This window comes from Saccopteryx bilineata, chromosome 5 (genome assembly GCF_036850765.1).
Source record: "Saccopteryx bilineata isolate mSacBil1 chromosome 5, mSacBil1_pri_phased_curated, whole genome shotgun sequence".
NCBI lineage: Eukaryota > Metazoa > Chordata > Mammalia > Chiroptera > Emballonuridae > Saccopteryx > Saccopteryx bilineata.
The window spans coordinates 167,067,327-167,079,708 of record NC_089494.1 but is presented as its reverse complement, the minus strand read 5'-3'; the positions used below and the strand labels follow the sequence as shown (position 1 = coordinate 167,079,708).

The following is a 12,382-nucleotide window of genomic DNA, read 5'->3' as shown; positions in this document are numbered from 1 at the left end:
TTTATGACTAACAATTTCTACCCGCTGGGCAGAAAATCAGCTCTATCTTACTTGTGATGTAAAGAATGGGAACATATAGAGTTTGCATTTGATAGAATAAGTATTTTGTTTTAACTTTAGGTGGTTTATGTTAAAAGGCTTGTGAGCACTACGGGGTTAAGACACTTGCTCCAGGGTTTATACAGAGTGGAAGCAGAATGGGACTGGCTGCATACTCACCACATTCCTCTTACATTTATTCAGAGGGAACTGTGTTGCTGTCAGCAAGGTTTTCTATGATTTACTTGCATTTCTTAAACCTGAGAGAACCCTAAGAATGAGTCCTGGCTTGTGGGATGGTATTCGTGTACCTTTATAGGACACAATTCCTTTACAGGAACAGTGTGGTCTCTAGATAAGATTCCTATCTTCTAGTGAATGCCAAGATTATTATTCTTAAGAAAGTCAATAAAAAATATCATTATAGTTTATGGGACTAAAGGGATGTTGAAATAAGTAGGGTAAAAAAAAAGGGTTCTTTTACCTTCTAGCAATTCTTCAAAGTCATCAACAAAGAACTCCCGTAATGGTGGTCGTTTTGGTCGTTTGAGGGTATTGACAAGCTGTTGAATTTTTGCCGATACCCGGCTACTTACTGGCACTCCTGAAAAACAGAACCACGGAGCAGATGGACTGACTTTAGTCCATTGGGTTTGAACAAGCACCACAATGAAATGAAATGGATGGCCTTGAGATTCAATGTCCCTCAAAGTGTCACCTAGGACAACATACAGAATGAAGGTATTCTACTAGGTAGACAGTCATGGCTCACTGACCATGCTAGAAGCTGCAAGAACGTAGAGACTCAGCAGAAGCAATTCTCTTTTACAACTTCCTAAGTCATCCTGATCTGGTGATGTTAGGAAAAGCTTCAACCACAGATCAGGCTCAGTCCCACCTCCGAATTCCAAAATGGTGTTTGTTACCTCCTCACTCACACTGTCTCTGGCCCCCACTTTCAAAGGTGACCCGAGTGCTGACGAAGGAGAGAGACTCCCGTGAGTCCCTGTCTCTCCCGAGACCCCTGGTGCCCAGCCTCATTGGACCAAGAGAACATTTTGTTGGAGACATAGAATTTAGGTGCCCTGCAGCATCAACACTGCCACCCCCAACATCCATATCTCCTAACGAAAGCAAGGGGACTGGGTCCAACAAGTGCCTCAGCAGGCCATCCACACAGGTGACCACTGTGTCCCTCCTGAGTATCTCAGTTCCACTTTCCTGAATGAACATCTAGGCAATACATTCTAGAAGCACAGCAATTAGACTTTGGTCTAAATCAATTTTTCTGTATCACAGAATACGAACATATATTTATCCATGTGTACTAAGAAACAACGCCATGTTACAATATTTCTTACAACAACGAATGTGACATCATTTTGAAAACTGAGTACATGAAATGATCATCAAAAAAGGCAAAATATTTTAAAATAAGTAACCCCAGTTAATGAATAAAAGGAGTACCAAGATGCTAACATCCTTAACTAGTCAAATGCACCTACTGCAGGCAAATCTCATTCCTGCTGAAAGGTGCTTGGCAACCCGCACCTGGTTCAGTCTGGGTGTGGACTTCACTGCCTCCCAGCCTTAGAACCACAGCAGAAGGGTCTCCTTCACAATGACGGAGGCACAGCCTCCTTCACTGCAGGCTTCACAAAAATAGACCTTAGCTTTCGAAATGAACATGACAGAATTCAAGTAAATTTTTCTGTCAAATCAGAAACATTTTCATAGGTAATCTCAAAATACTCTATGGGTACCTTAAAAATATTTTAGTTTTGAAAATATATAAAAATAGATAGTCCAGAATTCTCAGTCCCTAGACACAATATTTCCACATTAAATGGTCCCACTTAATTTGGTTCAGATGAATCCAAGATCATTTCATAAGGCCACTGGTTCTCTATCGTAGTTTAAAATGTGTAAGAATCATTCTAGGACCTCCTGGCCAAGAGTATTTAACGTCAGTTATGAGGCATAGCTCAGAACCCACTTTCTAACGGGAGCTCCAAGTGATTCTGATACAAGAGATCATCACACACTGGAAAACTCCGGACTGGACCACATGGGGCTCAAATGGAGTCATGTGGACAACATATGAACTTACCTGGGAGGGCAGGTAAAGACGATGAACTTCAAAAACAACAGTTATTAAAATGGTAATGACTAGAATCACAGTATAGACCATTTAATAAATAGACCTAAGCAGAGTTTAGCAGAGAACTAACGCAAACATTGAAACAAAGTATTCCAGAGAAACCAACCATATGGGATACTGGGGTGACTTCAAATGTACTAACAGGAGCTCAAGAACCTTATTGATTTGGGCTCTGGCCATTACAAAGAGGCGTGCTCCCTATTAGAGACTGGGTCGAGGCCTTCCTCATCACCTCTAAATCACACAGTACATACCACAGGACATGAGCACAGTTAAATGGATGGCACACCAATGCTCCTTTGTCCATCTTCCACAAAAATAGTATTTCATGTCACCACTGGGTTCTATTACAACTTTCATGACCCCAGGAAGGACTGAGACTTAAGGAGAGCAGAATAAAACATGAAGTTCATGTTCAAGTCTGATATCTCAAATGGGTAATAGAAACGACCACCATGATCGGAATATACCAAAATTAAGGGTGGTATGAGGAATAAAGAAGCTCCCCTACTGTAGTATTTTATCAAATCCCTAAAATTTTTTTTCACTATGGAGAAAAAAAGACCCTTTTTCTTCCAAATTCAAAAGTGCCACATTGGCTCATACCTGCCAACTAATTTGTTTACATTTAACTTCATCCTGTCCTTCTAAGTAACCATTCATGGTCTTAACACTTGCACACTAATTTGTTAATTACTGAGCCAACTTTAGTTATTCATTAGCAAATACATCAGAATTTTATAAAATTTCCTTTTCTTCTTATGATTAAATTCCTACCACATTTTTTTTTACAAGGAATAACTCTTGCCCAATTGGAGATAACTGCATTTCCTGTGACTATGCCACCTTCTACAGCAGGTTTGTACAGAACTTCATAAACTAGATTTGGTGAGTTGACCTAATTTTATCTAGAAGAAATGCATTCCATCATGGTGTAAAAGGAAAATCAGTGGAAATTAGAGTTTACAAAGAAGAGAAGAAAATACCAGGAGACATACCATCACCAGTCTCCATGAGCTCAGCATTGCCATACTTTGGTGCTGTCCGCGATGTCGTTGAGCCTTGTGGCCTTTCTACTTGTATTGAGTGTTCTGAGGTGTATGTGGTTACATCAGGAGGTGCAGAGTGATTTTCTGTAAAGAAGCAAATTACAAGTTCTCTAGTGATCATGATAGAGTTATTCTGAAGACTAAGTAAATTAACATATATAAAGTTCTTAAGACATTTCTTGATAGGGGCCGAGCACTTAAGAAATATTAGCTTTTCTGTTTGTTTCAGCATGAATAATACTGAGCAGTCATTCTAAAGCATGTGTTTATACAGTGTGTCCATAAAGTCATGGTGTACATTTGACCGGTCACAGGAAAGCAACAAATGATGATAGAAATGTGAAATCTGCACCAAATAAAAGGAAAACTCTCCCAGTTTCATACCTATTCAGTGCAGTTTGATGTGAGCTCACACACAGATATTTTTAGGGCTCCTTAGGTAGCTATTCCGTATAGCCTGTACAGACTCGTCACTGACTGATGGCCTACCAGAATGAGTTTTCTCCACCAAACTGCCGGTTTCCTTCAACTGCTTATCCCACCGAGTAATGTTATTCCTATGTAGTGGCGCTTTGTTATAAACGCACTGATATTCACATTGCACTTCGGTCACAGATTCAAATTTAGCGAGCCACAGAACACACTGAACTTTCCTCTGTACCGTCCACATCTCGACTGGAATGGCCGTGGGCTGCTCCGCCGTATACATGGTGTTACGTTATCATCTGCACATGTGCACATGCTGCCACATCATCCTACAGAAATTGGGAGGGTTTTCCTTTTATTTGGTGCAGATTTCACATTTCTATCATCTTTTGTTGCTTTCCTGTGACTGGTCAAAAGTGCACCACGACTTTACGGACACACTGTAGTTTTGTGAGCACTGGTGTCAGTTACGCACAGGGAGCTGTGCCACAGGCTTCCCTGCTGTGCTCATTGATGATGATGTCAAGCACTTAAATGGTTAAGTGGGGAAGGTGCAGTTCTTGTATGTATGTATGTATGTATTTTCACTTTTTTTGTGTGTATGACAGAAGCAGAGACAGACAGAGGGACAGATAGGGACAGACAGGAAGGGAGAGAGATGAGAAGCATTAATTCCTTGTTGCGGCACCTTAGTTGTTCATTGATTACTTTCTCATATGTGCCTTGACTGGGGGGCTATGGCAGTTTAAGTGACCCCTTGCTCAAGCCAGCGACCTTGGGCTCCAGCTGGTGAACCTTGCTCAAACCAGATGAGCTTGCACTCAAGCCGGCGACCTCAGGATTTCGAACCTGAGTCCCTCGCGTCCCAGTCCGATGCTCTATCCACTGCATCACCACCTGGCTTAAATTATGTTTTACATTAATGTACAGCAGCGGTTCTCAACCTGTGGGTCGTTCGACCCCCGCCGGGGTCGCGACCCACAGGTTGAGAACCGCTGGTGTACAGCATAGTATTAGACACTCATATACTTTGCAAAGTGTTCCCCCAATACTTATCGAGGCATTCAGGAGATCACAAAACGATATTTCTATATTCTGGGTCCCACTAATGGGTATTATGCTATTAACACATTGTTGACCGCTCACAAGTTAACTCCTGTTTGCACTTGCATTAGCTATTACAATTTTTGAAACTCAGGGTAATATAGGATTATTGTATTTGTGAGTTTTTGCCCTGGGAGTCGAAGTTCGAAAAACAGCACACTGTTCTATGTTCTCATGTGAACTCCTTTTCTTTGCACTCCTCCAGGTGGGAGACTGCAAAATTGAAGGTACAGTAAACAAAAACAATCAGTGTTGAGCCATCTAAACTTGGACTATCTAACCCACTTGCAGCTTGGACATACATATCAAGGATATTGTAAAATCTTTCTTTGTACCATTACATGTAGGTGATTGCTATATAGTATACCACACCAAAAAAATTTACTAAAATATATAATATGTATAAAATATAATATGCAGCAGATATGTACAAAGCTTCATTTAAATTCATTATGTATAAATAAAGTTTACTGAAGTTTATTTAGATTGTTTCACTTCATACTCAATTATGAAAAAATACCCGGTGATATAACGTCTGTGTAAAATTGCCAGTCAACAATGTGTTAATTTTGATTTGTTAATCCTTATTAGATGGAAACTTGTCAAGACTCCATAGTTCCATGTGACAGAAGCGATTTCTTTGTGCTGTAGAAAGGGGAGCTGGTACTGGAAAGCTTTCTCCTTCAGATTTTCCCTCCTCAGTACCACAGGGGGGTTGGGGGCCATATAAACAGTGAAATCAGAAATAAAAAGCACAAGAGAAAAAAGAAGGCACCAAGCAGTTCCTGTAAAGGACACTGTTCACAGTCTCAGAGCTGAAACAAGAAGGCAGAACGTAGCCCTCAGCTGGGAACGTGCATGTCTGGAACTCAATTTTTTGCTGCTCTGAGCACAACTGTACACGATCACAAGGCCAAACATATGGATTTGGGGTTACACATAATCTTAACAAGTAGGTGGGGATTGCCGAGGGTAAGTAGCAGAGGCAAAAAGGATCATTCAAATCACCTCTTCAATGATTCAGAGACTATCATCCTTTTATTACCCCACCTGAGCTTTGCCAAATAGACCTTACTTCATGTTGCAAAATAATCTAATTCTCCATGGCCAAGCAGCACACTCACTGGGGGCTCCTATTTCAGATAAAAATACAACAGATGCTGACGTGTGTGAAGCAGACTTTCAAATTGGCATCTAAAACAAAAGCAGCTAGGCCCTGGCTGGGTAGCTCAGTTGGTTAGATATGCCAAGGTTCTGAGTTCAATCCCCAGTCAGAGCACATACAGGAATCAATCAATGAGTGTATAAATAAGTAGAACACAAATCAATGTTTCTCTTTCTCTCCCCCACCCCTCACTTCCCCTCTCCCTAAAATCAGTAACTTATAAAAGTTAAAACTAAAGCAATTATCACATGGGTTCACTGCATTGTGACTTTTTATCCAGATTCACTGCTTGCTGTTCAAGTGATGCTGTAGACTCATCAGTGACAGACAGCCAACCTGTCTTTATATTGGGTAGCAAGAATTCCAACTTTGAAGTTGGAAAAAATAATTATTGCAATACATCTGGTGATTGAAAAAGTAGGAACAGTGACAGCTGGGTGACTTCAAAGTGCTTTCCAAATTTACTCAGATGTCACTTCCCCTCCCACGCCCTGTTGAACTCCTTGCATGTGCTACCACTGTGGGCTCCTCAGCCCAGCTCCTGCTCCTGTGAGGAAGCCAGAGGACACGCTGCGGTGATGCACTGCACCACACCACATTTTATTTTGATAAAGACCAGGACGGCAAGTGTTTAACTGGGTTACCTATCTTTGGGGGAATATTTTTTAAAACCTTGTACATAACAGATGCTCAAGAAACACTTGGTGGGTCAGAAAAAGTGGAGTCAGGCTGAAAGTGCAGGTTCAAAGGTCTAAGATGCTTGTCAGCTCCAGGCACGAGGCCAGTGGAGTCAGGAACATTTTTAAGATTAAGAACCCTCATCAGAGCAGGGTTTTTATTTGTTTTTTAGCAAGAGGGACTACTGTTGTTTATATCAATTTCTCAGTACTTTTAAATCAAGAGGAAAATGGCAGCCACCTTCACTGTGAATGCTTCCCAAGAGCTATCTGTGATATCTTCACATCCGCCCCCATAGAGTGGATTCAGCTTCATCTACTCCTAGTTGGCTTTTACTGTCAGCAGCTGGCACAGGTCACTCATGAACCAGGATGGGCACAGAGGAAGGCAGGAGGGAACTGCAATTCTGCCATCTTTCATGGCAGAACTGGCACACTGCTTTGGTGCCATCAGTACCAGGGGTCCCACCCCACACAAGGTTTTAGTCTGTTCCTCTAGGCAGCAATCTACCCCATTTGTATAGCTGTTTCTGGCCATGACCATTTCAGGGGCCCGGCTGGTCTCCCTGCTAACCCCACCTTGGAAATCACTGCTTCCTCAACCTCTCCTCATCACCTGCTTGGACAGGCATCTGGCTCAGTTGGGCATCCTGTGTCTTACTCAGAGGCTGAAGTTACCTACACCCAGCCCACAATGTCTGCTCAGCAAATGCTGGATGAAAATTCAAAGAATGAATGAATAAATTAAAGAACACTTGACAACTACTAGATAAAATGCCTCCAGTTTTAATACCCACTGGAAAGAAGCATTCTTTAATTCTAACTGTATGAACTGGAATCTGCAGAGGTCATGGCAATAAACCCCACTTTTAAGTCATGTTAATTATTTTTCAGTCCCCAAATAAAGAAAAGTGGGGAATCTGGTTTTCATAAGTAAAAAGAAACATGTTTGTGGTCCACTAATTGGTGATATATGGTAACATGTTCAAAGGAACCCAAGTTTCTGTACAGTAAGAATGTCCCATCTAGGTTTCCTGTCAACTCAATCATTGTTGTCACTGAGAAGAAACGAAGAAATGAGGCACCTGTGATCCAGACCCTCAGACCACCTGGTTTGCCCAGCTTCCTGAGATGACATGACTATGCCCCCCACATAGTGGTGGAACCAGGACTGCAGGTAAAAATGTAAAGGCAAACAAAGTTTAACTACCAGCTGTGATCTTGACAAAAGACAACACACACATGGTAAAAGGAACATACAGAGACTGTGAGGGGAAGAGCCGGTCCTTGAGGGAGTCAAGCATTACCCTTGCTGCTAGGGACTTGGCTGGACCACTCAGTGTACTGATCCAACCCCCATGTACAACCAATAAGAGGAGAAAACTTTCCTCCTTGGTTTTACGAGTAAAGTCCACTTTCACTGGGTATCATGAAAGGCAACTAACAGGGAAGCTCTAATTGGTGTCTTGACCAAAAGTGACACGTGGCAGATAATATAGGCAGTCCCATGTTATAACTAAGATAGACTCTGTAGTTTTGTTAAGTCAAATTTGTATTTAAGTTGGAACAGGTATATTTACCTATTAAATGCAACATAGACAGATGCTTGTCTTAGCACAGTATTTATTTTTACCTTTCTGTGAATTTAATACTTAAACATTTGCAAATACAACCTTAAACAGAAATGATGGACTTGTTGGAGAGGAGGGGATGGTGATAGTCAGGGTTTGATTCTGCTGCTGCAGTCAGTTTCTTGAAGTAGCATCAAGGGAGGTTTGTGCAGAGCTTTTCTTTTTCTCGTCATAAATGGCCCTGTAGCATCTCAGGCCTTTGGTAACTGTGCAGTAAACTTCAGTGAACCTCTCTGTATCAGGATCTTGCTCCTCTAACTTTGCCATTTATGCTTCAATGAGATGAAAAGCATCAGCTAACTCTTTTATAGAAAACGTTTTGGGTTCTAGAGTTTCTAGGTTCCTGTTTTCTTCCCCAAATGCTGTCATCTGCTGCTCTAGTTCCATAAGGTCTTCATTGATTAGTTCTTTGCCATGGAGTTGAGTAACTCTATGATATTATTTTCATTGATGTCCAACTGCAGTTGATTACCAATAGCCCTTATGGTTTATAAGTACGAGTTGTCTATAAGTCGGATGTTTGTAAATTGGGGACTTACTATATATCTTCTTATTCTTTTAATAACCACTCAGGGACAGAACAATATACTTTGTTTACCTTGTCTCCTGCTGATTAACTTTTCCTGTATGTGTGAATATGTGTATCATGTGTGTGAGTATGAGCTTGTGAGCATGTATGTATGGTGTGTTATTATGAGTGTATGGGTGTGTGTGTGAGCATGTGTGAGCTTTTATGTGTGTTTCAGTTGCATGAATGTGTATAAGTTTGAGTTTATGTGTGAGCATGTAAGTGTGATACCGAAAATGACAATTCACAGCTACTTTTCAAATGTGCAGGCAAATCACCCACCGACTAAATCTGGAGATGTTTAGAAAAGGACTTAGAGGCTCTATGTTGAAACTTTCCTTTCAGCAGTTTCTGAGAGCCAGGGTTGAGTTCAGGACTATACAAATTCTCACACCTAGAACTGCCTATCTCCCACATTTATGCCATGAAAACTCCATAGAGACGTGAATGCAACTGGTAAACACATTTTAGAATTGTAGGAAGTATGTTCTAATGTCAGAACATAAGTCTTCAGCTTTGGACTACAGCTTCCTGATTTTTGTCCATAAACTCAAATTGACGATAAAATGCTCAGTGGGATTATGACAGAGACACTGAAATCTTTATTGTTTATGCAAAGTTTCACTGCATTTTACCTAAAAAGAACTCTGTTTCCATTTGTAACAAGCAATGGAACAAAGAAGCTCAGGAGACAGAGAGACCACAGAGGGTCTCTCAGGCTCTACGACCCAACAGATGGGAATCTGACTCCTCAGCTGGCTGCCCGGGGCAGGCACCCTGCCAACTGTGTCAGCCTCAGTCTTTCATCTGCAAAATGAGAATGCTACTACTCCTCACTGTGGTTGAGGGAGCTAAGTGAAAATGCACCTTATATCCTGCAGTGACGTGATCACGTGATCACGATCATCGTGGCATCAGGCCGCCCAAACCCACAAGCTTCCTCTCTGTGGTTTCCCCCCTTGTGTATGGACCCTTTCCTCTCAAAAAAGAATCTGTGAGACTCACATGCAGAAAGTATAAATGGTTGTATTACTGCTTTCTGAGTTCAATGCATTTAAACATTGGAAAAGTGGAGCTAAATAGGTGGATTTTCCCACATATAAGTGTAAGCATGTCAGTAGACCGTTCCTGCAAAATGGGGTGTGCAGAGTGCATGAAGGGTTAGGATACGCATGGGTCTAAAAGTCAATGCTTTGATTTTAAGTATAAAATCCAAATAAATAAAATTAGTTACAAGAGGTGAAAATCACCAAAGCATTTTTTGGGGGGAAAAAGACAGGATCAGACCTGTGCCCTGACAATACATATCAAGACACAAGACAGTGTGCAAGGGGGAACATGGGGGGTAGAAGGGGCTGCAATGGTCCAGATGGGCCTGGACCAGGGGCCTGGCAGCAGTGAGGGAGAGAAATAAGGCTTGCAGACTATGAGGAACCAAATGCCCAGGATGTGGCCACAGATGGATGGGGGAAGGAGAGCTAAGGACAGCTGAGGTCGTGAGCCTGCTCCTGGGAGTACAGCCTCAACAGACAAGCTGACCTCAGGGTCCAGGGTGGGGCCAATGGGCACTCTCCAGAGGCACTTCGGAATATGGACTGGTGAAGCACTTCACAGTGACAAATGCTATGTGTAAGTTGGGGAGGAGCGTGTGGCTTTGAAACCTGGGAGAGGATGAAATCGGCAAGAATGTAAAGCCAGGGCAGGGAGAGGAGCCAACAGGAGGGGCGGAAAGGACCAGAATGGGGACAAACTAGGTGTGGGGCAGACCACAGAGGAGGAGGTAAATGGTCAGTAACATCCAAAGCCAGGGTTCACCCACAGGAGAGCTAAGATGCAAAAGAGCATTAGCACTGAGCTAGCAGATTTGGGAGGAGCTGTGATCCAGAATGAAGGTGAAAGGTTGAACCTGGGAAAGAGGGAGGTTTCTTCCCCAGAAAAGGAAGTACTACAACAACAACAAACAACAACAACAAAACAAAAACAAAAATAAAAAAAAAAGAAGAAAAGATATGAAGACAGACATTTCCTAACCACTTGTTTTCCTCCTACTTGGGGCAAAGAAGTGTCTGTAGACACTACCCGACCCCCTCACCATGTAGGGTTAAGAAGCACAAGGCGGTGATTTATTTTATCTTAAGTACCTTAAAACACTCACATATACACACTATTTTCTTATTTGTAGGTTTCTGATGATCTTAACAAAAAGTCAAATGCTGCCAATTCTTTGGCTTGCTACTTCTTTTGCTTTGCCACAGGAATAAAGGATTTTAATTTTCACTTTCTCATTTTATTATTTTGCCACTGCTTTCTTTCTAAATTTTTTTCATATTCACAGAAAAATCCAAGATATTCTAGGGACTTGTCTTTGTGCTAATATAGAAATTACTGAAATGCCACACACTCAAAAGCTGTATTTAGGCTGCACTTGAGACCTGTGTACATGTATCATGTGCCCTTTTATAGTCTGGGTAAATTTAATTCTTCACGCTATCACTTACTCCAGCACTTCACATGTAAATTCACAAAGGGAAAACCAAATGCAGTGATTAATTTGTTCAAAATTATGTGTTTTTCTTGGTAAGAGTCTGACACTTCTTAGAATGGAACTGGGTCAGAACAGACACAGCTCCAGGAATGTAGTGAGAGGCAGAGGGGAGGGAATTCCACATCTGACCCTGTATAGGAACCGGATGAAGCACAGGGCAGGACCTTGGCCATTATCTCAGGTTCCAAAGCACACAGGAAGACATTTTATTATCTAAAAATATTTAATGGTCACACATATCCATGAAATTACTCACTAACTATGATTTCAAACAGAGATTCACAGTGCACATGAACCAGTGTCCATGTTACTGAAAACATCTTACACTGAACCTTAGTAACATCACCTTACATTTGAGAGTTACTTTGAAAAATTTGGAAGAACTTCCCAATTTTCTTCTTTTTACTCAACAGTTCTGAGACGTACAAAGGAAAGAAAAAAAAAAATTTCCCACTACAAAACTAAACCGGGGAAAAATGGCTTCTGAAGAAGCCAGTAGCTGTTCATGCAAAAAACAAGATCAGACCCAGTTCTTCTGACAGCTACCTGTGTCCTGCCTGCAGACTCACGGTCGCATTTCTGATACTACTGAAATGTTTAAAAATATTAATCCACAGCTGAAAATGGATCAGGACAGATCCGGACACCATACTTGTCCCTTCTACACCAGACAAGGACTCATTTCCCTGGCAGATGAGTGACAGACACAGTGAAGGCAGAAAAATGTATACCTCACTCTCCCACATTTGAAACAGCCACACTGCTCATACAATCACTCTCTTTTCCTCTAGTAATTATGTCCTGTTTCATACTATTTGTAAACATCTCAGGCAATGCTTCCTAACTTTGTGTTTTTTTCCAAAACAGAAGATTTTACTTATCACAGCACCTACATACAAAATGACATGAACCACTGGAGAAATCTGAATACCTACAGCAGAAAGTGGTAGGTATTTTAAATTAAAGCCCTCCGATTCCTTATATGATTTCCAAAGTCATGGCAAACACTGACATTCC

The 12,382-nt window shown here is 41.5% G+C and overlaps 1 protein-coding gene across 4 annotated transcripts in view; it reads right to left on the bottom strand.

The window, feature by feature from the left end:
• DIP2C (disco interacting protein 2 homolog C) overlaps positions 1-12,382 on the bottom strand; it is a 463,773-nt gene that overhangs the window by 150,784 nt on the left and 300,607 nt on the right. For all 4 annotated transcript variants that reach the window (XM_066233339.1, XM_066233336.1, XM_066233337.1 and 1 more), the window contains 2 exons: positions 3,199-3,333; positions 524-643 (listed from right to left, as the gene is read on the bottom strand). In XM_066233339.1, the coding sequence (XP_066089436.1) occupies positions 524-643; positions 3,199-3,333 (255 nt within the window). The remainder of the gene's footprint in view (positions 1-523; positions 644-3,198; positions 3,334-12,382) is intronic.